General features: G+C 35.5%; 1 protein-coding gene across 1 annotated transcript; it reads left to right on the plus strand.

The window, feature by feature from the left end:
* The first annotated feature begins 24,909 nt into the window (after window positions 1-24,909).
* Window positions 24,910-25,227, plus strand: LOC148788647 (uncharacterized). Its single transcript, XM_088878075.1, has one exon. The coding sequence runs from the start codon at window positions 24,910-24,912 to the stop codon at window positions 25,225-25,227; it is 318 nt and encodes a 105-aa protein (XP_088734201.1).
* The last annotated feature ends 1,250 nt before the right edge of the window (window positions 25,228-26,477 follow it).

Genomic DNA, 26,477 nt, shown 5'->3' on the forward strand with positions numbered 1-26,477 from the left:
CCATGGACAATTGCTCATACAGAAGCCGTTAAAAGAATAAAATCTAAAGTTAAAACACTTCCTTGTTTAATGTTAAGTAATCCAGATTGGAAAAAGATCATAGAAACTGATGCATCTGATATAGGGTTTGGAGGAATATTAACCCAGATAAATCCTGAAACAAAACAAGTATATCTTGTTAGATTCCACTCAGGAAAATGGAATGATTCTCAGAAAAATTATGCAACTATAGCAAAAGAGATTCTAGCTATAGTCAAATGTGTTTTGAAATTTCAAGATGATTTATATAATCAAAAATTTGTGATTATGACAGACTGCAAAGCAGCCAAATTCATGTTTCAAAAAGATTTTAAACATGATGTTTCTAAACAAATGTTTGCAAGATGGCAGGCTCAATTAGCCCCATTTGATTTTGAAATATTTTATAAAAAGGGAGAAGATAATAGTCTTCCAGATTTCTTAACTCGGGAATATTTTAACAAATGACAAGCATGAACTCCCGAGGTCGGGGATCTTCCTCTTATAGAGGAAGAGGTGGTCGAGGCAAAATACCTGAGATTATATCTCAGAATGGAAAACAAAAGCTCATAGCTATGGATTTATCACAAGATCCTGAATACCAGGCATTCTTGGAATATAAGAAAGGTCAGCAATCTCAAACTGAAGGGAATGATAGTCCTTCGTATGCCAAAATAATTGGTGATGAAGAATCTGAATCCAATAATATTGGATTTTCAAAAACCCAACATAAAGAAATTATATTTCTTTTGGAAGAAAAAGATTTGAAATGGAAAAATGATCCATGGGTTTTAATGCAAAGGTATTTGGATAATTCATCCTTACCAGCAAGGACTTATAAGTCCAGATATTTTTATGAACAAATACTTGTTCAAAATGGCTCATGTGAAATATCACATTTTACGAGCACAAACAAAGAAATTTATAATTTCAGCAAAATGATTATCAAAAAGGTTATACCTTTGGAAGATTGGGGAATTTCTCCAATGAAAGATAAAGAAATTTTGATTAATAAATCAGCAGTAAAATATAATTACTGGGATTATTGTGATGCCTTTATGAAGGTATTAGATTATGAAAATGATAAGCACAAACATTCCTGGTTTATAAAGGTTTGTGCCAATGTTTATAACACTGATATCCCGCACTGGTTTATACACTGGTTATTACTATTTTGGTCCCACTCCAAATATTTTGCCTGAGAAAATAAAATTCTTTTTTGATAAATGGGTGGATATTTCACCACAATTGATAAAGAAACAAGAAGCTAAACTGTTCATAGAGGGAATAGCCTCATGTTTCTTCTTCATTGAATTTTCAATACCTTGGATCTGGAAATGGACGCCAGAAATTGGTCAGACAGAGGCTGGAATACCTTGCTTATACAGAATATCCCATATAAAATTTTGGGATAAAATGATGAAAACTGATCCTAATACAAAGGAAATATTTGGAAAAGAGACAATGGATCTCCTCCAGACGAAAATTAGCGTCTATGAAAATCAAAAAGAAGATATTGCTACCCCATCTCCTTTCGATCATATCTCAAGGAAATTCAAAATGAAGTCAGAATTTCTGACTAAAGAGCAGATGGTTGCTGCATATGTGGAAGAGATGAAAAAAGATCTTATGGCACATTTTGGGGAGGATAATAAATCCACCAAGTCAGATTCAACCATGGCATCTGAATTCATGCAAGATGCTCAAGATCCAAATGATGTGGAATTTGAGGATATTTTTGAAGCTATCAAGGAAACCTTGGTAGAAAAAATTCATAAGAAGGATATGGAAGAATCTTCCTCAAACCAGGCAAGAACTGGGAGAAAATCTGATTAAAGAAGGTATCAATGCATGATTATCAGTGTCAAATGACGCATTAATAAGCAATTAATAAGACGACGTAATCAATGACGTCAAAACAGACAAGAGGCCGGGAATCTCGGCTTTTCTACTATTCATTTTTGACTTTTAGTTCAATTATTATTGTAACTGTAGCACTTTTTCCAGAAATATCGGTCTTATACTGTGTAATACACGGTTTCTGCTGTAGTTTGTAGGGCTAGACCCCTGTAGAATAGGATCCCTTGTATCCTATAAATACAGGTGTTTAGAGTGTTAAGGGCAGAACCTTGGAAGAAACCTCTCTTTTGTTTTCTCTCTTTCTCCTCTGCTCATGTGTTGAGCAATCTTTTCTCATTGTAAATTTATATATTGAAATAAAAGAAGTGTGCTACATAAGGACTACTGTAAGTTTTACTCGCTTTATTTTAAATTTCTGTATTTTATTTATTATCTTATTTTACTGTTCATGGATAGCCTTATAGGCTAACCGATTCATGTGTTGATTCCTAACTGTTAATTACACTAGCATGAATTTGGCATCATGAATAATTAGGACTCATCAAATTTATAGGTTGGATAATAATAACTGGCCTTGACATAAAAATTATGTTCTAAATATATGGCTCCTGGTAAGACCCCGGTCATAGCCGTGTTGAAGGCGTTTTTAGGGGCAGTTTGGAGTATTATATTTGGATATAAATTTTATGAAAGGTTGCCGGTTATTCATTATCTTGTAAAATTATCCTATCCCTGCCTGATGATCCTGGTTGTAATGCTATCAGAGCCATGGTAGTAGTAATTAATATGTTATGGATCAACACATGACTTTATTCATGCATCACATGAACATACTTAATAAGAATTCTAATATTAAAAATATTAAAAATGAGGAATATGATATACCTCAGAATTTGGATTTATTAAACAGATGGACAATTCCAAAAGTTGAACCGAGATTAATATATCAATTAGGAACTTTTGAAAAATTAGGATTAAAACAGGTAGTAAAAACTACTGAAGAATCTATCTCATTAGATAATGATGAAATGATAATAAGATTATTATCTGAAAAGGACATTAGTCATTATAGACAAACACATAAATTTCTACATATAGGACTTGTACAAATTGCATTTAAACCTTTAACTTTAGAAGGTTTACCAGAAAGCTTTATTGCAGCTTTAAGAGATGGTAGAAATTTAAATTGGAAACAATCCCTTATGGGTATAATACAATCTAGTCTGGCACATGGACCAGTATATTATACATTATTACAATAAAAGTTTTGCATAAAAGTCACCAATATTCACACGGTACCCTATCATTCTACCAAAACTATTACAATCTCCCCTAAGTTTTGTACAGATTATAAAATCATATATTTTATTCTTCTCAAATTAGAAAAGAAAAATCTTGAATTTGATGTGTGGAAAAATCTTTTATATGTTTAGTTGAAGCGTGATTTGTTATTGATTATTATTTTATAGATATTGTTATTTTATTTTTATTTGTTTATATCAAATACAAATGCTCTTTTTCTCAAGTGGTAAAATAATTTTATTAAATATTTATATTTAAATAAATTAAATTGAGATATCACATTCTTGAGATTATGATAACGCCATTATCGTTACTTTCTCACCATTCTTCAATAGCACCAAACTCATAATGTGACGCTCTAAAAATTATAATATATAATTAGAGGATCAATTGGTAAATTTTTATGAAACTTAGTTAATTGGTAAATAAATTATGGGCCAAAATTGGAATATAATAACACTTGAGTGAATTAAATTGGAGTTCGTTACAATATTTTGGGACAATTTCTATTAATTAAGAAAATTAAGAAGGACGTAAATGGTATTTTGAGAAAAGTTTAATTAAATAAATAAAATAATAATATTATATATATAAAAATAATATGTATATATATATATACATATAGCAGGAGAGAGAGAGTTGAGAGTGGGAGGTGGGGGCCACCACCCCACCGCCTTACTCTCTCTTTCTTTTCTTTCAATTTGTTGATTGTACACATACATTCACACACACATGCACAATTACACACACAACACATTCTAAATTGCAATTTCTTCCTTCGGCCAAACGAGAAAACGGAGGCATGAAATTATAATTATAATTTTATTAATTTATATAATTATATTATTTAATTAGTCCATTTACTAAATGTTGTTTATACTAAGTGATGCACTATTTAATCGGAGTATTTTACGAGTTTGGCTATTTAAAATAGTGTCAAATTAAATATCAAATTGGATATAAAAATGATATCATTGGTCAATTAGATTATTAAATTTATTAGATTTAAATATTGCTATAGCCAATTTATACAATTTCATCGGAATTGTTAACCAAATACACAATTATATATATTATTGTTCAATTAAAGAGTATAATAGCGAGAAATAGATAAAAAATTCATAGAAATATTCAGAGAATTATATTTAATAAATGGTATGTTAATAAAGAGGAAAAACGACGATTTGTACTTCGATAGAAATTGAATATTAAAGAATTATTAGAAATTGTACGAATGATATTTTAATATTATATTTAAAAGAATTACGATATTCTCGATATATTAACTGTATGTGGTTCAATAACTCATAATAGGATATGGGGGTAAAGTGAAAAGACCGAACCACCACCTATTGGATAGATAAAAGCGTTGTAAGGTCGAGGTAAGTAAATAATTAGTATTATCTATATATGCTTTCTGTATTTGTGGTTTTACTGTTATATGAATTTGTGGTTCATGTTGACGTTGGTTTATCTGGAGATATATGAGTGGTGAATAATTTAATTTGATTGACGATATTGTGTATGTGGAATGCAAAGACACGTTGAAATATCATGTTTGTTGTATGTTATGTTGTGGGTGTCTGAAAATGATAATGTAATGATATATGATTTTACGTTACTAGTTGCTTACAAGAATGGTGATATGTGGAAATGAGGGAGTGGTGGAAATTGAATATAATTGTGGTGTGAATACCCCTTGATGTGTTGAAAAGCCTATAAGGAGATATGAAAAGTGCTATGTGCGAAATGAAAAGTGCTATGTGCGAAATGAAAAGTGCTATATGCGAAAAGAAAGTGCTATTTGCGAAATGAAACAGCTATGTGCGAAAAGAAAATGCTATGTGCGAAATGAGATTGATGAGCCGGCTGTCAAGGGGATTCACTTAAATTTATATAACGGTGAGATTGAGTTGGTGGAAAAAAACACAATATCACCTTCTGGTAAGCAAACTAGGAAAAAGGAAGTTTAATTGATTGTCTTATTGCGTGATAACTATGTGCTGTAATAAAGATGGTTATGTGGAAGCAAATTGACTATATATTCTATGCATCTTGCCTATTTATCTTGTATGAGGTTATATGTGGTATACATATATAGATAGGACTGGTTATTTGCTTACTGAGTGGCAGGCTCATCCCTCTGCTGACGTTTTATTTCAGGAATAGACTTTGAGGTGTTTGACAGTTGAATACTAGGTCTACGCGTTATACTCAGGCAGGTCGGGCCAGTATGCAGTTTTCTCCTCGTTGTCAGTTAGAGTACCAATCATATTTTGTTGTATAGAGGGAACGTAAGCATGGAAATTACTAGTGGTGTTTGATATGTATATATATGATGTTGTGGGTTGATAATACCTATTATGACGTTGGGATTACGTAAGCAAATTGATTAGATGATTATGTGCAAATGTATATATATAAACACAGGGGTTACTATAAGTATGACGTTTACGGTAGATATAGCCCTTATAGCAAAGGGGGTGCTACACATAAAATCCTAATTACTGCCATAAAAACATGTATCAAAGAAGTCGGTGGAAAAAGACACATCTGATGCGATATATTCTCCATGTTTACTATCGCATCTGTATTATTATAAATGTCAAACCACAATCGAACTCTTTAAATATTGTGTGTGGTCTTAGTTACGACTGATGAATGAATATCTTTATCTATATACGTGGTTCACAAAAATAATTAAAGTAAATTGGACCATTTCAAGTAAAAATATCATCACTGTCGAGGAGATAGGTATGAATAATAATCACAATTCATTAATGTGTATTTAATTTCTTTTTTTTGTGGATAGAAAAAAATGTGTGTTTTAATAATCTTAAAAAAAGAAACTATAGTCATTAATTTAGTCAATTTGAAATCAACATATTTAATTTGATTTTCTAATTGTCATTCCACTTTCAATTTTCCTTTTCCATATTTGCATACCCAATCAGAAATGGAAATGCATTAATTAGAATTATCAAATGCAATCTTGTGATGAATTTATATTTCCATTATAAGAAATGCAAGTACTTTATACAAATTCTCTATGTTTGGCCAATTTGTCGAATCATTGTTAATGAGTTCTAGTAAGTACAATGGATAGGGAATAATGAAAATGTTCTGACACATGAACAACAGTTAATGAAATGATTCTCATGTACCCATCCCATCTTTTTTCACCGAACCTACAAACCAACTGGAAAAAACAAAAAAAAACAAACAAATTGGCACCACCAAATAAGAAAATTACAATATAATCTCGCATAATAAATGTGAAGATTTTTTAAACAAGATGCTACATCAAGCATGCTCACATCCTACTTAACGGTTGTTTACGTTTCTTTATTTTCTTGATAGGTATGCATCTGTTCAAATATTTAGGGTAATAGTGTCTCATACATTTTTCTCGCTTTTTTTCTCACGCGGCAAAATAATTTTACTAAATATTTCTTTTTCAATAAAATTGCGATTTTACATACTTGAGATTGTGATAACGCCACAGTCTCGACTTTCACACCGTTCTGCAATACCACCAAACTTGTAAAGTCCTAACTATTGCTAAGAAAAGATGCATAAAAGATGTAGGGGGAGAAAGATTCGAATGGTCCTCTATTTATGTCCTAAAATCGTTTTGGTCCTTTAACTTTGACAATACAAGTTTTATGGCCATTTTGCCCTTGTTTAGTAATAAAGCCTAGTAGTCCATTTTAATGCTCTAAAAATGGCCCAATATACTTCCAAAATAAATTAAGACCCCATAACTTCGTATCTTGCTTTAACCGCTCTGTTTTCAGGTATTCCAAGCCCTCGATTTTACGGACCTCCTCCAACCACACTACCGCAGCAGATGGTTCGCCGGAACCTGACTCCCTTGGTAACAAAACAGCATAGCCCTATTTCGTTTCCTACCTTAGGGAGTAAAAGGAATCCAATATAGGGAATTAATAGAATTTTGGACAAACAGGTTGAACATAAGCCTAACTTTTATCGAAGAAATATAGAGAATATTACATAGGTTTTATTCCTCCTTTTGAGGACTTGACTTGTTGGGGAAACCCCCATAAACTGAAAATTAGAATATTACAGAAGATTGAGAAAGACTTAGAGGTCTAATGCTTTGAAGAGTAGGAGAAGCTTTCTGATGATCCCCCTTCTGCTTCATTTCATCTTTATTTACAGGCATTCGCTGACTTCAAATTCAGACTCCAAACTTGTTTTGTGATGACGTCATTGCATTCGTCATCGCCTCGTGATTTCCAGCTTTGGTCATAATGATTTGTCAGTCACATGATTTCCAGCTTTCTTTTTTGATTTTCTGACTGTTGGCCTTTGTCGTTTTCTACCGACAATCTTAACCTTGCTTTTTTATATTTTTTAATTTTTACTTCTTTTTGTAAAAAATTTTCTCTTTCCCTTGTCCTGGTCTGGTTCGGGTTTATTCGTGACCCGAATTTTTATCCCAAATAGGGGCTTCTCTTGTTTCTCACAGCAAGGGCATAAATGATTATATCATTGTCCAACATGCAACATGTTACACGTCTTCATCCTCGTTGCTTCGGTCACCGGCAGCTCATTTTCCCAAATTAAGATCCTCTTCTTTCCAAATAAGCTTTCTGTGAACTCAGTGCTTTTGTCTATCATGGAGTTTAACAGGAACGATTCATTCACTTTATTTGAGAAAATCTTGAATGGATACTTGACTTTGTCCATCTCTGCGAGATAGACCCATAATCCCCAAGCTCTCCTGGTAGAGATACTGTCTTCACTAATGGCCGATACCAAGGGAGCTTCTCCTGAGGCAACTTTGATCTTGTTGAAAGCTACCATATCTGGCCTCTGCAGCTTCATGAAATGGAATGTTGGATGAGACCACTTTCCTGCAGTTTATGGAGCTACCGAAATGAATTTTATCTGCAGAACGTCGCCTCTCTTTAAGTGGGGTTGTTTTGCCATGAATCAAAGACCGCCCCACTAATTCACTCCAAAAGTTTAGAGATTTTTGGAAAAATCGGTGACATAGTATGAAATAAAGCAAGAGCTCCAAAATCATATCATTCTCGAACATCCTTTTGTTTAGACTCTGAACATCCTTTTGTTTAGACCCCTCTAACATCCAGACTCTGAATTATTTTTCGGACGTTTCGATAATGGTCTTGCCTGGGTTCACTCTTTTGACGGAAATTAATTTTTTCCACATATGTTGATAATCCTGCTAAGCATAAGAAGATATCAATTCGTTAGCATCAGCCTTAGAGGTGCCTGTCATTGGCCTCAAACTAATCTCCCATCTTTAACCGCAGAAGTGCTGGGTTGACATGAACTTACAGGAGTTTGCACTTCCTGCGATTCAATTATTGCCTTTTCACTAGAGTCTGATGATGGCCTTGTGCGATCGGAACATGAATCTGACGATACAGGTCTAGAGCCTGTATTCTAAAGGCATATTTTGGGTCATGCTCCCTCAACTCGTGAGTCATCCCTGAAGGTAACGCTTTCCGAATTGGTTGTTGTAAGTTGTTCCATAGCGAAGTGGATGCTAATAAGGTACTCCTTATTGCGACCTAGACAGTGTCTAGTTCAGCTCTTTGGATTTGTCTGGCAACTTGGGCATTAACCGCTAGATGTCTGAACTTTCTACAAGCTCCTCGAGGTTTTCTTGGAAGTGCCTGAGTCTCAACATGATGGAGTTTGCCTCAGATGCCTCCATCTCTCGTTAGGAAAACTGCAAGAACATTTTCAGGAGATTTTATAACAACAATATTATAGCAAAATATTGGCATTCAGCTTGCCATCTGATAATACAAGCTTTCTCTAGTTTCAATTCTAATTTATTTTTTAAGAAAGCCTTAACAATAGTATTATCAACTTTTAAAGTAAATTCTTTAGGAAGTAAAAATAAAGACCATTTCTTAAAAAGCCTTCCAAACCGCAAAGAATTCTTTCTCGTTAATATGCCAAACTTTGGCTTGTTGTTTTGAGAACAACCCTCCTGTGTATCTACAAGGTTCTTCCCCTATAGTTGTCTTCTTCATGAGCACTGCTGCCTATCTGTATTCATTGGCGTCTGTATAGACTACCAGTTCATCCTCATCTTGTAGTGTAGCAAGCTTTGGCAGGTACTGCAAACCTGTTTTAGCTCTCGAACCCATTTTGTGTGGATTTCTTCCCATTTCGACTTTGAACTTTCAGTTTCTTTCAAGAGTGGTCGGAAATCCTTTCTGTATCTTGCAAGATCCTTAATAAAGATACCTGTAAAATTGACAACTCCCAAGAAGCTCTTCAAATGCTTCTTGTCTTTGAGTACGTCTGAAAAATTCCGGATTTTCTCCACAATATTGTCCTACTCAATCCCAGTTTCATCAATAAGAATACCTAGAAATTCAATTTTGCTGACAGCAATAGTAGCTTTCTTTTCAAAAAGTACTACACCGTCTCTGTGGCATGCAACAGAAAATATCTATAGACGTTTAATATATTCTTTCGTATTATTAGATCCAATTAGTATGTCGTTGATATAGACAAACATGAATTCGAAATAATCCTTAAAAAAATTATCTATTTTTCTTTGAAATATCTGGGGTGCATTAGCTAAACCCATTGGAAGCACATTCCAAATATATTGGCCCTGTGGCGTGGAGAATGCAGTAAATTTCTTTGATTCACTCTCCATCTTAATCTGATAAAATAAGATTTGCCATCGAATTTAAAAAACACTTTTGCTCCTTTGATGCAATCAATTAAGTTTTCTCTATTAGGAATGTAATAACCATCAAATTATGATATTTTGTTTATTCCTTGATAGTTAATAACCAACCTGGGTTTACCTCTCTTAATCTCACTATGGTTTCTTACCAGAAATCCAGGGCTGCTATAGATAGAGACTCCAGGTTCAATGAGTCCAAGACTGATATGCTCTTTGATTATCATCTGCATATGCTTCTTGTCCTCCATGTTCATAATCGAACATACTCGTATTTGCATTCATCTTTGACCTTCAAAGTAGCTTCGATCTTGTTCCTATCCCACCAAGCAAAAGGATTTTCACTGAAGTTCCTCTGGATGAGCCTCTTGACATACTCAAGAGAAAGCCTGCTATCTTCGCTGATGTCTAACGATTTCATTTCCAGTAGTACTTCATCAAGGTTTAGAGTTTCCTTCTCGGATTCCTTATAGAAGCTATCCCTTTCTATGAGTCCCTGCTGCCTGAAAGGCAAAAGGACCTCACCAAATTTCCTCTTATCCTACATTTTTGGATGAGTTAATCTGGCATCAAAATCACCACGTTTGTTGCGAAAATTTATTGGCATTATCCTATTGAATCCCTTTTCTCTTCGCAACACATGTATCTCACTACCACAGTTAGTAGTAAAGATTAACAGATTCCTTTGATTATCCTGCATATATCTTTGAAATGTTTGAATGAAATTGTTACCTAGCAAGATATCGGCACCTGTATCATGAAAATAAAAAGGAGGTGTTTTTACCCTAAACCAGGGTGATCTAAATGCTCCTCCAATCATGATCTTGGCTTCTCGTATTCCCTTATTGAGTATCAGGATTTTTTGCAAGAAATCCCTTTCTGCAATAACAGGTAAGGTTTCCCTTGCTTCCTTAGGGAAAACTCTAGGTTTTGCCGTGCAAATTCTTGATCCTGAATCAATATAAGCTGTAAAATACTCTATCTTATATTGATCATACAACATACCAATAGATATGTATATAGAAAAGCGACTCGTCATTCAAATTTTTGTGGTAACACCATCAAGACTAAATTCCATTCCATTACATTTTCTTCCCCATGGTTTATGATCTTAGAGGAAACTTAACCCTAAAGTCATACTCTCGTTTTGTCGTCCTGTAACACCTGCAACTAAAATTTCATGGCCTGCTATTTTTAGAATGCCCTCATATTTTCCAACAACAGGGTGCTACAAATGGTATATGTCATCACAAGGGAAAAGATTTTCTTTCTTAGTAATGTCAAATATAACTTGTATTTCTTTCCATCATTGAAGGCATCTAAGTTTTACGTTATCTGCCCTAATCTCTTGAGGAGTTAAAGCTTTTAATAACTCTTTTTCCTTTTCTTTGTAGCCTATAATCCTATCTTCCGAAAAGGACATCCGACTTCTAAACTTGGTCCTAGAGCTAAGTGTTCGATCTAAAACTGGGTGACCTTTTATAACAATATCCACACCACCTATTCTAGGTATCCTAATAGGATCTGGTGTCATTACCTTGACGAATTCTGTGAAAATTCTAGGAATCTCAATATACTCTTTCCTAAGAAACAATTCTGAATAATGCGTATTGAAAAGGGCATACGCTATTCTATAAGATATAGAATATGGTCTATTATCATCTTTCATTAGATCTTTTCTTTTGAAATCTTGATGAAGGGTTAAGACTCTACTAAAATCTTGGTCTGCTAGGTTGTATGCAATCCTAGGATGAATGTCAAACATCAGTTTTCCTGCATACAAATTTCCTATCATTATTCCAAGACAACCATCTCTCAAGTTATTGATTCTTCTATCCATCATCGATAAATGTATTTCTGAATCAATTTCTTACTTAATAGTTCCTATGTGGATCCATTTCATAGTAATAGCTACTTCTTCTCTAAGCTTATTCAATTCTTCAAGAATTTCTTCTTTAGGAATTAGTTGCATTTCCATCACATTACCTGTAAGTTCCATAGGAATAGCAAACTAACCTGAACTTACTTTGTAGATTATGTGATGTTTCCTTTGGTTCAGTCCTGTCTGGTTGAAGACTTTCCCAATTCCTCCAATCCTAAACCCTTCGTATGGGCTGAGGTTGGAATCTTATTGCATGATTCTTTCCATGGTTTTATTTGACACTATTATTCTAAAATAGAACCTTGATAGGCTTTCGAAAGTTTGAAGCTTATCTCCCTCGTTGTAATTACTCTGACTTGGTTGAAGATCCATCTGAATCATTCTCTATTTCCTCCTCATAGACGCTTTCATCTGAAGGAAGATGTTCGAATTGATTGATGGGTACCAAATCACCATAGTAAACTGTATCTAGAATATCATCCGTGGCTTCAAATTTTCTCAATTCACCACGTTTCTGAGGGCAATCGGGGAATATATGTCCTTTTGCTCCGCAAGTCCAGCAATTGCATTCTTTGAAATTTTCATTAGCTCGGGTATGGGCTCGTCTAAAAGTTCTTCTTGTAGGGGTTCTTCTAGTGGATCTTGCATCTGTTCGTCTAGATCCTTGGGATGAAACCCTTGTTGGTCATGTTCTCTGTCCAGATTTATATGTTCTAGCTTTGAACTTGGACCACCATGATGTCCGTCGAGAAAAGGTTCTTTTGGAACTCTTGGGGTAGGAGTCAGTATTTTGCTTCCTCCTTTTCCTCTGCTGGCTTGATTCTCCTATAATAGCCGAAAAATCATTGTTATTACAACAGAGAGAAGTTCGTTTGATTTTACCTCTCATTCTTTTCATGTTCTTCTGGATGAATGCTTAATAACACCAATCCTTCAGTTTGTCTTTAAGAAAAGACATTCTTCGCACCACTGAATCTAAATGTCCTTCAGGAACTTTGTATGACTGGATCAACATTTCCCTCCATGGACTGTATATTTTTCCGTAGAACATTGGAGCTACTACTTCTGTTGCTATTCCACTCTAGAGGAAATACTTGCGGAACCAATAAACATATTCATCTACTGCGCAAAGACTTCTTAATTAAAGGCTGAAGAGATCTTGTGCATATTCTCTATCCTTTTCTGCTTTATTTCCTTCGAAGTATCCATCTCTGATGAAATTTAACTTGATAAGCCTTCCTAGCCGGTCTACGATCGCGCCTTCCGAATCTCCAGCGAGGATGTTGGCTTTGGTATCTTCTGGGGTATTATCCCATCCGATCTTCAAAGATCCCTCCAAGCTCAACTCACAAGTTTTATGAAGTTTTCTTTGTCGAGCTCTAGGGTAGTTGTTGCTATCTTGATGGCAGCAACCCATTCCTCTATCAATTTCTCGGTATTTCAGAAATCGATAATATCCAGGTTTATTATAGGGCCATATGGATATAAGGGTTGGAGCATGGTCCTCGCCCAAGGTGTATTTTCAGGCACTTTTTTTTATTTCTCCCTAGATTCTCTTTTAGCCTGGTTCCCACAAACGTTAGAGTGGCATTAGTGTAGAAATCCGCGCTTTCTCCCATCAGTTGATCCTGTGGAGGATCATTAGAACATGTCCTTCCCTCCGACGGTGGTAGTGCTGGAGTTATTTTATTTGTTTGGATATTGACTAAATCCACAATCTCGAGTTAGGAAAAGGATTCTGCCAATTCTTGTAAATTTGATAGATCCGCTCTTGTTACCTCCATTATTTTATAGATTTGACAGATGTGGTAATGAAATCTTCTTTGGACATCGGTTTTGGAATCTCCGTGGCCTCCCCTTCTAGTGTAGAAGAGGTACCGTTCCAAGGGCGTCCTTAATTAGCTCCTGTCTAGATCTTTATGTCTCAGGGTTCTCCCTTTTGTTTTTTTTCAGATCTGGAAATTCTGCCCCTAGATCTGTAAGGCCCTTGTGCAGATCGGGAAAGATTTTAAGGACCTCGTCTACTTTTTGGCTCAAAGATTCTATTTTCATAGGTATATGGATTAACCTATGTCCACAGTCTTGAACTGTCTTTTATATCTCCCTCATATCCTGGGAGATCTTTGATGTATTCGACTTGAGTTTTTTCCAATCAGTCATAATTTCTAGAACTAAAATTATGAAGGAATTTACTCGTTCCGCTTCTCCTGGCTAGAATTCTAACATGGACTTCAGTGGAGTGTAAACGTCTCAAATGCATTCCCTGGTAGTGCTTGTCGAAGGTCAAAAATTCTCAGCCATTCTTGTTCTTCTTCCGGCGTGAGAAGTTTTGGGTCAATCGTCGTGGGACCATTATTACACTTGTCAAGAATTTCCATGAGAAATTCTCTTCTTAGTATTTCCAGAATCTGGAAATATTCCCTATTTTTAGAATAGCTCGAACTTTCGTTTGGTCCCATTTTTCTCTCAAAGAGTCTCCTCCGTTAGTGGATAAATAATATCAAAATATAATCATATATTTCTTCAATAAGTACCTCTGATACCATTCTAGGCGAGCATTAACAAAAAACTTTGGAGTGAGTGCATATGGACTAAAACTGCCTTTTAAAAGTGGCATAGAGGTAAAATTATCTGAAAATCTACCAGATGACTAAAAGTAAGCAATTTCATAACTTACTGGACCTAAACAAATATGGGTATAGTTATCGGACTAAAATTAAAATTAGTTATACTTAACGGACTAAAATGATACTTTTTCCTAAATGGAAAAAAGACATACTTGATGCAATGTATTATCCAACTTTACTATATAAACATGGTTCATGAAAGAAATCAAAGTAAATTGGGCCATTACAAATAAAAATATTATCACTCTCGAGGAGATAGACATGAATAATAATCACAATTGTTTAATGGCTATTTGATATATTTTTTGTGGATAGAACAAATTGTGTGTTATAATAATCTTAAAAAAAGGAAAAACTATAGTCATTAACTTAGTCAATTTGAAATGAATATATTTAATTTGATTTTCTAATTGTCATTCTATTGTTAATTTTTCATTTCCATATTTGCATACAAAATCAGAAATAAAAATACATTAATTAGAATGATCAAATGAAATCTTACTATGAATTTATATTGCCATTATAAAAAATGCAAGTATTTAGTACATCTCTATTTTTGGATAATTTTTTGAGTCATTGGTACTGAATTCTAGTAAGTACATTGGATAGGAACAATGTAAAGGTTCAAACACATCGAGTTGCAGTTAATTATATGATTCTCTTGTGCCCATCCCATCATTTTTCATTGACAACAACAAATTCAACACCCAACATGCAAACCAACTGGAAAAAAGCAAAAAAAAAAAAAAACAAAATCAAATTGGCACCACCAAATTCTGAAATTACAGTATAATCCTAAATAATAAATGTGAAGAATTTCTTAACAACTTGCTGCATCAAGCATGACTCACATCCTACTTAACAATTATTTCAATTTTTCAATTTTCTTGAAAGATATGCATCTGTACAAATATTTAGAGTAATAGTGTCTCATACATTTGTTCTCACTCTCCTTTTCCTAAAATCCACCCCCTTCCAAGAAAGGGAGAAAAATTCCCATAGATTATAAAATGGGATTAATACTATCCCTTGTCACAAATGTAAATAGTTTTTCGAACAAGATGACACAATCATTATTCACCTCTTATTTAAATTGTTCTTTCCCCTATTAAATAAAAGAAATAGATTGCAACCAATTATAAAAAGAAATTAATATTTCCTTGTAATAAATATAAATAATTGCACAAGATGCCATTGAGTCATGACTTATCTCCTCCTTAAATTGTTATTTCACATAGTCTTGTTTTCTTGCAAAGTATGTAACCACTTGAATATCTAATGTAATAATGTAGAATATATATTTTCCCATTTCTTTTTAAATATTTCTAAAATCCCTCCTCTAGAAAAGCAAAAAAATTGCCCCCAATTGGAGAATGAAGTTGTAACATCAACCCTTGTAATAAATATGAAAAATTTTCAATTAAGATTCCACATCAATCATGAGTCGCCTCCTATTTAAATTGATCTTTACATTTTTCTATTTTATTGACAGATATGCATCAACTCAGGCTCTGGCTCTTTGGTCTAATGCTCAAGTGCTAGCAACACTCTGATACAGCCACTGCGTTAGGGTATGTTTAGAGAATTCGACAAGCACATCTCAGCAATTCCTTGGAGTGCCAGGGTAGCCCTGCTGGTAAAAGAACGACTATGGTAGGTTCTCGGTCGTCGGACAGTACCACACCAGGCCATTGAGGTCATTTTTGTAAAGGTCACAAGATGAAAGGGCGTTTTTGAGAAGTGACATTCGAGAGGGTGCTTGTCCCTTTTTTTTCGTTGCAGGTGAGCTCTATTGAAGTTGGGGGACAGGGTGAATTTGGATATTTATGATAAGGAGGGTTTTGAGGAGTTTGCCCCTTCCACGTTTCGCGGTATCTTAGTGGGTGAAGAGGATCATTCGGGGCCGTGGATAGGCATAGGTGTGGGGCATGGTGGTTTGGTCAACATCTCACATCAGTTTATGACAATGAGGTCTAGACAACAGAGTGATCGGGCGGGGCCACATGTTTTGGGTTTGATGTCCAGGGAAAGGAGCCGGGGTTCTAGTATGATTTAGTGGGAAGCCGAGGGGCCTTGATTGAGTAAACAACGTATTCAATTGATAGATGAGGATTCTGACGTCATATAGATGAGGCTACAAGGCAACTATGAAACTCTTAACATAGAATTGTCAGAAGCTGGAGTCCACTTGGATAGTCAGTACGCTTCAGGATCTGGTTAAACTTCACAACCTTGCTTGGTTTTTATCTCTGAAACCAAGTTAAAGGCTATGAGATACAATTTGATTAAGTTGCAATTGAACTACTTTGGAGTGGGGATTGATCCGAGGGGAAAGAGGGGGGGGTATCCTTCTCCTTTGAGGAAAGATCTCAAAGTTTGGATCTAGTTTTTCTACAACTCATCACATTGATGCTTCAGTTGGGGGAGATGGTAGTTTAGAACATGACGATTTACAAGGTTTTATGGGCATCAAGATACATCGAGGAAGAAGGATTCATGGAATATGCTTTAATCATATTTAATTATTTAGGATTAGCAGTTATTCCGAAAAAGGCATCTGTTGCCAGGGACAGCCACTATGAACGGTCCATGGTACTACATTATAGGTGAAAATTGTGTGAATCTTAAGGCTATCAATTGCTATACGTGTATTGTCCTTCCGTTGGCCTTGTTCCAGTGTTAGTTTAGGGGATGGAATTGATCATCGTTCTCATCTTGGACTGGATATCTATACTTAATATTTTGATTATGTTTCTCCACTTGATCAATATAGAAAATCATTTATCTATTTGATCACCTATTATGGCCACAAACTCTTGATAGCACCACACACATCATAACACATGGGAGATTGTTATCATCTCATGATCGACGATAGATCCTATCTTTGAACTCACCAGTCTTTATACAAGTTCTAATTACTAGACATGGTCTATAATAACCACATCAAAATACGATCATCTTTTATTAAGCCCCAGATATAGTCGTCTCACATATGAGACTACGTGGATCGTAAAATTTAGAACTAAACTCCATACTATCGAAGCTTAGGAGCTCAAGTCATACCAACCAAGCTATACGAACATCCATAGGACGACTCCCTACGAGTCAGTTCAATTGTCTTGACAACTTTTGTCAGCCACCTACTAAAGTTGCATAGACATCACACATCTATCGCCTAAGAAACAAGACACACATCATATGGACGCAATATCTAGTGCAAGTCTAATAGAATCCTCGATGCAAATTAACGGAGCTCTTACATGGTACATTCCAATCCAACCCTCGAAAGTTGGTTTCCTAGTTGCCATCAAATGCAAAACCCACTTCATTGGTTGATTAATGATGAGTGGGCTTTGTTGCAATGTGTGAAAAATACTGGAGTAAGAACATGAAAGCAAGGCGAAATAAATATTTACTCTTATTCATTTGATTCAATAATGTAAGTGAAAAAATATTGCTTAAATTGATTATAAAACAACCATCTAATAGGAGTTCTTGTCACCTATTCTAACATATGCTAGTGTGATAGACGACTGCCTTGCATGTGTGTTTCCCTCAGTCAGTGCAACCATGAACAACGAGCTCATCCATCCTTACTCCTCAGACAAGTTGTAGCTCTAAATCACATGCATGCTCTCAAGTCTCCGAGACCCGATGACCTGTCTCTTGTTTTTTTTTTTTTTCTGAGAAGTTTTGGAATATTGTAGGGTGTGATACGTCTAGGAATGTTTTCAAATTCTCAAAGATGGGGTCCTTAAACCCCATTTGAATGCCACTACTATTGTTCTTCTACCTAAGTATACTAACTAGGAAATTGTCACCAAGTTTAGACCTATCAGTCTGTGTAATGTAGTTTATAATATTATTCTTAAGGCCATTGATAATCTTCTTAATGTTAAAATAGGTGATCAAAAAGTCAATTGTTCGGCTTTTGTAATCCAATTTTGATGTAATATAATATTTAAGATATGAATAAAAGTAATATTCAATCTATGGAATGATTCTTTGTTGTATTTATTATCATGTTAATATTTTTCCTAACTGCACAACAAAACCCATACACCAAATGGTTAAGTCCAAGAAGTTGGGTTGCGCATTGGTTGGCAACCATGAAATCAATTTCTGTGGATTGCTCTGAGAAGTTTCAAGTTGAGGACCTTGCTTCAGGGCATTGAGTGTCCTATAGAGGCTTGGATTATGTGTTGCAGCCGTATTTTGTCGGCAGGAGACTTAGGTCGTCTGTGTAATACTTAATGGGTTGGTAAAGTAGTCGACTGCCTGAATTAACTTGCAGAAATTGTCATATGAAAGCATTTTAAAGCTTGATTGATATGACTGGGATTTCCTGTTTCGATAGTATGAGATTACTCCTTAGACTTGAAGAATCATGACAGTCACATGCATATGATGGTTTTAGCTTGGATTTGGCAAGAAATGTTTGTGTCACGAGATACGGTCATTATAAACCTCATCTATTACAGTCAGAATGTGTGGTGTGGATAATGCATTCCAAGAGAGAATCCGTCCACTGTTAGTATCACGACAGTAGTATCTTTTATATGTTTTAAGACACGTTTCTCTGAGAATCTGCAGTCATAATCACCGGAGAAGTGGGATAGGTTTCCCTATGATAATTAGTAGGGTAAACGATAGGTCTCGAGTTATCGAGTATAGATACCTAGTCTAGAATAGGAACCAACTTTCAATTCTATGCCTTAGACTAAGGTTGGATGAGGGTCGATGGAAGGACCTTACTAGTATGAATTCGGTTGCCTGAATTGATTCACCAAGTTTTTAGTGCCACGAATTGTTGCTAGACGACAGCCCATGGTAACGGGCTATTGGTTATGGGAAATTAAATTTAATTAACTGTGTTGGAATTACAACCAAGTCTAGCGGAGGGTGCATCTAAAGTGGCACACACTTACCACTGGAATGGGATGGAATTAATTTGAAATTAACTCCAGAAGAGTTGAATTAATTTAATTGAATTAAAATATTCTTGGAGGGAATAAATAATTGGATAAATTATTTAGACCAGTCCATTGGATGGATGATTTGAAATTTAATTACTTGGATTAATTGAAATTTTAAGTTAGTCCTTAACATTAATTAGATTTATTTTTATTGAGCTTGGTCTAATTTATAAATTGATAGAGATAGAGGGCTTGGATCTTTCAATTTAAATAAAAGACATGGAGTTTAATGTTGGAGTTTTAACTAAATTTGATTAAATGAAAGTCCATATAGATTGATTTAATTTTAATTCAATTGAGCCCAGTCCAATAAAACAAGTCTAAGACCTTGGCTAGGCCTTTACATGGTCAATGAGTAGCCACACTCCTTCCGTGTGTAGATGGAGTGGCCAAGTGGGGCTCTCAAGGAAAATTACAGAAAAACGAAAATTTCTAAAAAATAGAAAAAAATAGCAAACATAGCTGGCACCTTCCAAGCGGGTGGGCATGTGGGCGGGAGCCCTACGCGTACACTTTAATGTTTTAAGTTTTATGTGTTTTTATTTATATATTAGTAATCGAATTAAATTTATTTAAAGTAAAACATAGTTTTCAATTATTTTCCCTTAACAATTTCAGCTTCAATTTAGTTTCATATAGAAATGGCCAAATGTATTAATTATTAGTAGTATATGAATCACTAATATGTTCGTACATTCATAGATTGGTAGTATGCTCTTTCGTTATATACGTAATCTTCAGTACAGGCATGCAATTTTTGCTTTGTACGGATGCACATAATTAATTGAGAAAATTATAATTTTAGTTTTGCAATTTAGGAGTTGATATTTTTGGTTTTGTACGAATTGATTTTTTTAATTTCGTCATATACTTTACCAATTTTAGTTTTTTTTCTGCTAATTTGATCTAAAATTGTACGTAATTTGCACATGACCCATTTAAGTTACAATTTTATTCTTATAAATCAATTTCGTGCAAAATCAAAATTTCCAACACCCTGTGTTGTGGCGCAAAAAGTACAAACCTATTTTATGTTACATGACTAAAGTGCCATCCCAATAAGTTATAGGACTAAAAATTGTAATTTTTTCTACTTAATTCATATATAGGTATGAGCTATTGACAATATTCGCATAAGAAAAATATATGGAGAAATTAAACAGATGATGTATTTTTTACTTTTATTTTTATGAAATAAGTAAATCTTCCATCTTTTGTGAACTTTGCACTAAAACGAATAGTTTTGAATCATCATATATTGGAAAAATCCAAAAGCAACATACATATGACAAATTTAAATTTCTACTTTAGTTAATAATTAGATAAAAAATACCAAATTTGTGAAAATTTTACATTGATAAAATCCTTTCGTTTTTTAATTAGAAATTAACACATAAGTCAAATTTTTTTCCGAAGCTAGAGCAGCAGTGTATTATATGCTACGGTGTCGCTAAGATAAGATCATAAATGATAATAACTTTGTGCCAAAATATATAACTCGTTACATGAAAGCAAACGGTTGGCTACTCTATTGTGAACTATAATACCATAAAAAATTAAAGAAGTCCAACATAAAAGAATTTTCATACTATTAAGTCTAGGAAATATTTTCATGTTTATCAATGTATCTTTTATAATATGTGTCAACTTAACTAACATACGCGTGTAGTTGTATTAATTAATATATATTTTGCATATACTTAACTAAGAAATACATGCAGTTATATTGAGTGACATCTCGATAGTCCATCTCCACTCTAGTTGTTCTTTGATTGATAATGGATATTTGCTTTCTATATTAGGATAGACTTCTCCAGTTGTCGGGAACACTATCCTCAACCCAAGTTGGATGTCTTTCGGCTCCATCTTTCTTTCGTTCAAACTCTCATGTGGCTATCTATGATGCAAGAAAAGAAGAATATATATAAGACGGTCATACTAGTTTTTGGTAGTTTTTACATTTCAAGTTTGATTGTCTTGTGCAATTCCTTTTCTGTGTGGCATATATGCTAGAAGATAGAATCTTTTTCTTTTCTAAATTCAAATTAATTGTGCAATATAAGTGCAAGGTCCTCTATTTTTTCATCAGAATTGTTTCTTTCATGATTTACTTATTGTCGATACCATTAAAGTAAAACTTAATAAGAAAAAAGAAGAAATTAAAGCAACCTCTAATATCTCTCAAAATCAGATGTCCTGTCCCAAAATTCTGTCATCTCACACACACTCCCACACCTTCCAAAACACACACTCACACGCATTGTAGACATGGAGAAGTGTCGTCCGATGATGATGAGGGAGAATCGGCGGTTGTTGCTGACGATGATAGGGATCTGCTGGTCGGCGGGAACACTATAAACAGTTGGGACGTGGAGGATGGCACCCATGGCTCCAACGAGATAGCAATTTCACATATAGAAGGGGCGTCGACGAGGATTGATAAGGGCGATGCTGAATCAGTCGCATCATTGAAGGAGCTGCAACGATGATGGATGGAGAAATATGGCGATGATGTTATGAATCCGATGCCTTTGATAATGTAGAATCTAGAAAAACTGCTTCTCAGTCAACTGTTGTTGGTTCATGGAGCTGCCGACACTGCAGAATCAGGAAAAACTGCTTCTCATGGGTACATTCCGACGACATCGCTCACTGGAATTTTTGTCGGTAATGTACCGCTTCAACCATGCTGCAATTTCATGAATTATGATGATAAAATGGCCAATGTTTTTCATAATTCATATTGACTTATGTGCCTCATATGATGCGAAATGGTGAAATTATCGTACGACCCACGTTGGACACTATTCGTGAGGGTTCCCGTCGATGGAACATGACAACAGTGGGGTATTTCTTTGAAAACCGGCCGTATTTTAACCACTTAAAGGACTACGTTAAATCAATTTGGCCAATGCTAATGGAGGTCACAGGCACAGCCAACGGGTTTTTTACGGGAGCCACTGTGGCTATGGAAGAAGAGATAGAGGGCGGACCGTGGTTGTTCCAAGGACAGCCAATCGTGTTGCAGAAGTGGGAGCCGGGCAAAGTACTACGTAAGTTGAAACATACCCAAGTTCCAGTTTGGGTTAAACTTAGACACTTGCCAATCGAATTATGGACAAACAATGGCTTGAGTATGGTGGCAAGTGGCATCGAACGACCTCTTTATCGGACGCGATCACTCAAGCATGGACGAGACTAGATTTCACTCGTGTATGTGTTATGCTTGATATTAATACCAAACTTCCGAAGCACTTGGTCATTATGACGCCAACCGAGTGGAAGGAAGGGAAATTGCATGTAAGGTTGATTTGAAATATGTGTGGCTGCCCTCGAAATGCACCACTTGTATGAGCCTACGACATGCCACGAAGGAGTGCCCATCCATGAAAGTGCCAAAACCACCGGTAAATGTTTATGTGTAGAAGGCACAAGTTCAGCAGCCCATAGCCATACCGGATATGCTTGGGGAGGAAGATATGGACCTATCCCCACGTGGAAACATTACTCAGCAGCCTATCGTATCTGAGCCTCAAGGTGCAACTAATGCACGAGGAGACAATGAAGGAGGGAGTAAAGGTAAGGATGTAGTCATCTTTAATACTTTTGATGCACTTAATCTCCTTGATGATGCATATGATATTACCAGAGGTTTTAATACAAGCAGCCCCCCCACTGGTGACCCATGTTGAATGCTGCGGTGTGGAACGTGAGGGGCCTGAACAAAAGGGACCATCGACTGGCACTTAATGACTTAGTAGCTGAGTTTAGGTAAACTTTATAGATCTTCTTAAAATGCATGTTCTGATTACTAATATTGATCGCATACAATCTTTTATTGTACCTCAATGGAAATGGTGTGTTGATTTTATGACTGTTGTTAATCTAATATGGGTTGCATGGGATGATGACATACTTGATGTTTATGTGATTGCATTAGGTGACCTATATATATATTGTCGTGTGACAGTTAGAGCAACACATGTGAATGTGATTATTACTATTATTTATGGCGCTAATGATATTGCTAAGCGTCGAGGGCTATGGAGATCTTTGGAGATGCTTGGGGGTCAGTGTGTGGATGATCCATGGCTGATAGGGGCTGATTTTAATGTTATACATGACCTCAGTGAGGTTTGTGGTATTTCTGGCGGTATAAGGGTCGTCATGGAGAAGTTTAATGCGTGTATTCAGGATATGGGATTGCTCCTGCTTCAGGGTGAGTGGTTCACGTGGTATAACCGTAGCTCCAGCTCGCGTAGCTTATGGAAGAGGTTGGACCGTATGCTCATTAACGATGATTGGCTAGAGCGATTCCCAACCTCGTACTATTATAGTCTCCTTTTAACAGGCTCTATTAAGTGGAGATAGATGGATGCAGGTGATAGATATCCGATACGTGAGGCCATGCGCGAGGCATGTGGTCAATGAGGAGGAGACTCTCATGCTCCTCCAACCGGTGACCGAAATTGAGGTGAAATAGGTTGTGTTCAATATTGTTGAGGACAAAGCACCAGGACCTGATAGGTTTTCTTCAGGCATTTACAAAGCTACTTTGCTAATTGTGGGTACTGAAGTTACGGAAGCAATATTGAATTTCTTTGCTACGGGTAAGATGCTTAAGCAAATCAACACCACGCTGCTAGCACTTATACCCAAGGTACACTCCCCTAAGCTGGTCATGGATTTTCATCCTATATCATCTTGTAACGTGCCGTATAAAGTGATTGTAAAAATTATTGTTCAAAAGTTGAATAGGGTGTTGGATAAATTAATCAGCCCTTGCCAGGCTGCCTTTGTTCCTAGTAGTAGTATAAGCGACAATATTATGCTTTGTAAAACGTTATTCCAGCCACTTGGATCTGTCCAATGAAGCAAAAGAGTTGCAGAAATATGAGGCTGAAGAACACAGCGAACAATAGCCATTTGCTTTTATTTTTTATTTGTATACTTATAAAAGCGTGTTCTTAACACGCTTTTATTAGTCCGTTGGCTTCTTTTATGTCTTGAAAGTTAGTTTGGTCTGTTATCTCTCAAAACTGCTTCATCTCTGTTCTATATATACCTGTACTCAACTCTGTTAAATTCAAAGAAAATGGAGTCAATTCTCTGAAATTTCCTCTTCCGTTTTTTACAAATACACGCAATGCTTTACTGCGCCTGGTTTTGACATGGTACCAGAGCAGTAAAAGATCCATTCTCCTCTCATTGTTTTCACGATATCAAGACAGAAGATTCAGAAACACAACAGATAATGGAAATTCTGAAACTCCAAGATGGAGGCCACCCTGTAATGAGTCTAGTATCTGTTCCCTTGAATGGTAACAATTACCTTTCTTAGGTCAGATATATCAACTTCACGCTTGGAGCCAAACAGAAAGTAGGCTTCATAGATGGCACATGTCAGAAACCAACAGACGACAAAAATGAGATTGAACAGTGGCAGAAAACCAATTATATGGTAATCTACTGGATCCTAAATTCAATATTGAAAGATATTGTGGAAGCTTTCTTATATACAACCTCTGCAATGGAATTATGGCTCGACTTGAAGCCAGATTTGGAGAATGCAATGGACCATTGCTCAATCAAATCCAAAGGGAGATAGCTTCTATTACACAAGGTAATCAATCTGTTGCTGTTTACTTCACTAAGTTGAAGAAATTATGGGATGAACTTGCAACTTTGGATCCTCTTCCTTGTTGTTCTTGTGGTGCTGCAAAGAAAATGGTAGAAAAGACTTCATCCACTCATTTGATGCAGTTCTTGATGGGTCTTAATGAGGCTTATGACCATGTACACAACCAAATTCTTCTATTGGACCCTTTACCATCTTTGGCAAAGGATATTCTATGATCCTTAGTGTAGAAAAACAAAGACAGGCTCTGGGGTTCATGGCTTTGACAGAGAAGAACTAATGACTGCTCAATCTCAAGAACCATGAAAACAAAGCATAAACAAAAGAAAAGGAACCGGGTATAAAAGGGGATATTGTGAACACTACAAGAAAAGTGGTCACATAAAGGAACTGCTTTGAGATGACGGGATTCCCAGACTAGTATAAAGAATTAATAGAACAAAGGAAAAGAAACAATAGACAATCAAGGAACAAAGCTTTCAATATACAGATTGGAATGATAGAGAGGAACAGTCAGGCAATCATGGATTAGAACAGGCTGTCTGAAATCATCTGAAAAGAGCTGAAGAAAGCTTTACAAGCGAAGGAGCTCAATGAGGGTTTTTCAAATTTTGCAGATTAAGAAAACTTTGCAGGTAATCTTCTCTCTTATAATAACTGCACTTCTTTAGATAATTTCTCTTGGATCATAGACAGTGGTGTCTCGGCCCACATGTGTATGAATCTAAGGCTTTTCAAGACCCTTCAATTGTTAAAAGATAAGACTTCCATTAAACTCCCTGGTGGTTCCTCATGTCAAGTTCAATACACAGGAAATATCTATCTGTCTCAATCTATTATTCTCAAGGATGTTGTTTATGTTCCCAAATTTAACTGTCAATAAACTTTGTGCAAAGGGACAATTTAGTGTTACATTTCTAATGGGAAAGTGTCTTGTGCCGGACCTTCTGACTAGAGACAGTAGGTGGATAAAAGGGGAAGCTCTATACTCTTGAACAAGAACACTCACCAAGGCCTGAAGAAAAGATTGAACACTTTAAAATTTTCCATAATTGTGCTATGTCAGAAAGTAAGAAAAGGGCTGAAACTGAAACTGTAGATAGAGAAAACCTATGGCATAATAGACTAGGACATGCCAGCAAAGAAGTTGATTCACATTTACCTTTTACGAGGAATGAAATGCAATGTATCAGAAACTGTCAAATTTGCCCTTTAGCAAAGCAACACAGGTTACCTTTTCCCCACAGTGAATCACAAACTAATGCTGTGTTTGATTTAATACATGTTGATGTGTGGGGACCATATAGACAATATTCTATCGCACATTGTAGTTACATGCGCACAGTAGTTGATGATCACAGCAGAGTACATGGATTTACATGATGCACCACAAAGCACAAACAACACTGAAACTGGAATTTTTGTGCAAAATGATTGAAACAGAATTTGACTTAAAAATTAAAAGGGT

This window comes from Sesamum indicum, linkage group LG3 (assembly GCF_026168435.1).
Source record: "Sesamum indicum cultivar Baizhima isolate 11 linkage group LG3, ASM2616843v1, whole genome shotgun sequence".
Taxonomy (NCBI): Eukaryota; Viridiplantae; Streptophyta; class Magnoliopsida; order Lamiales; family Pedaliaceae; genus Sesamum; species Sesamum indicum.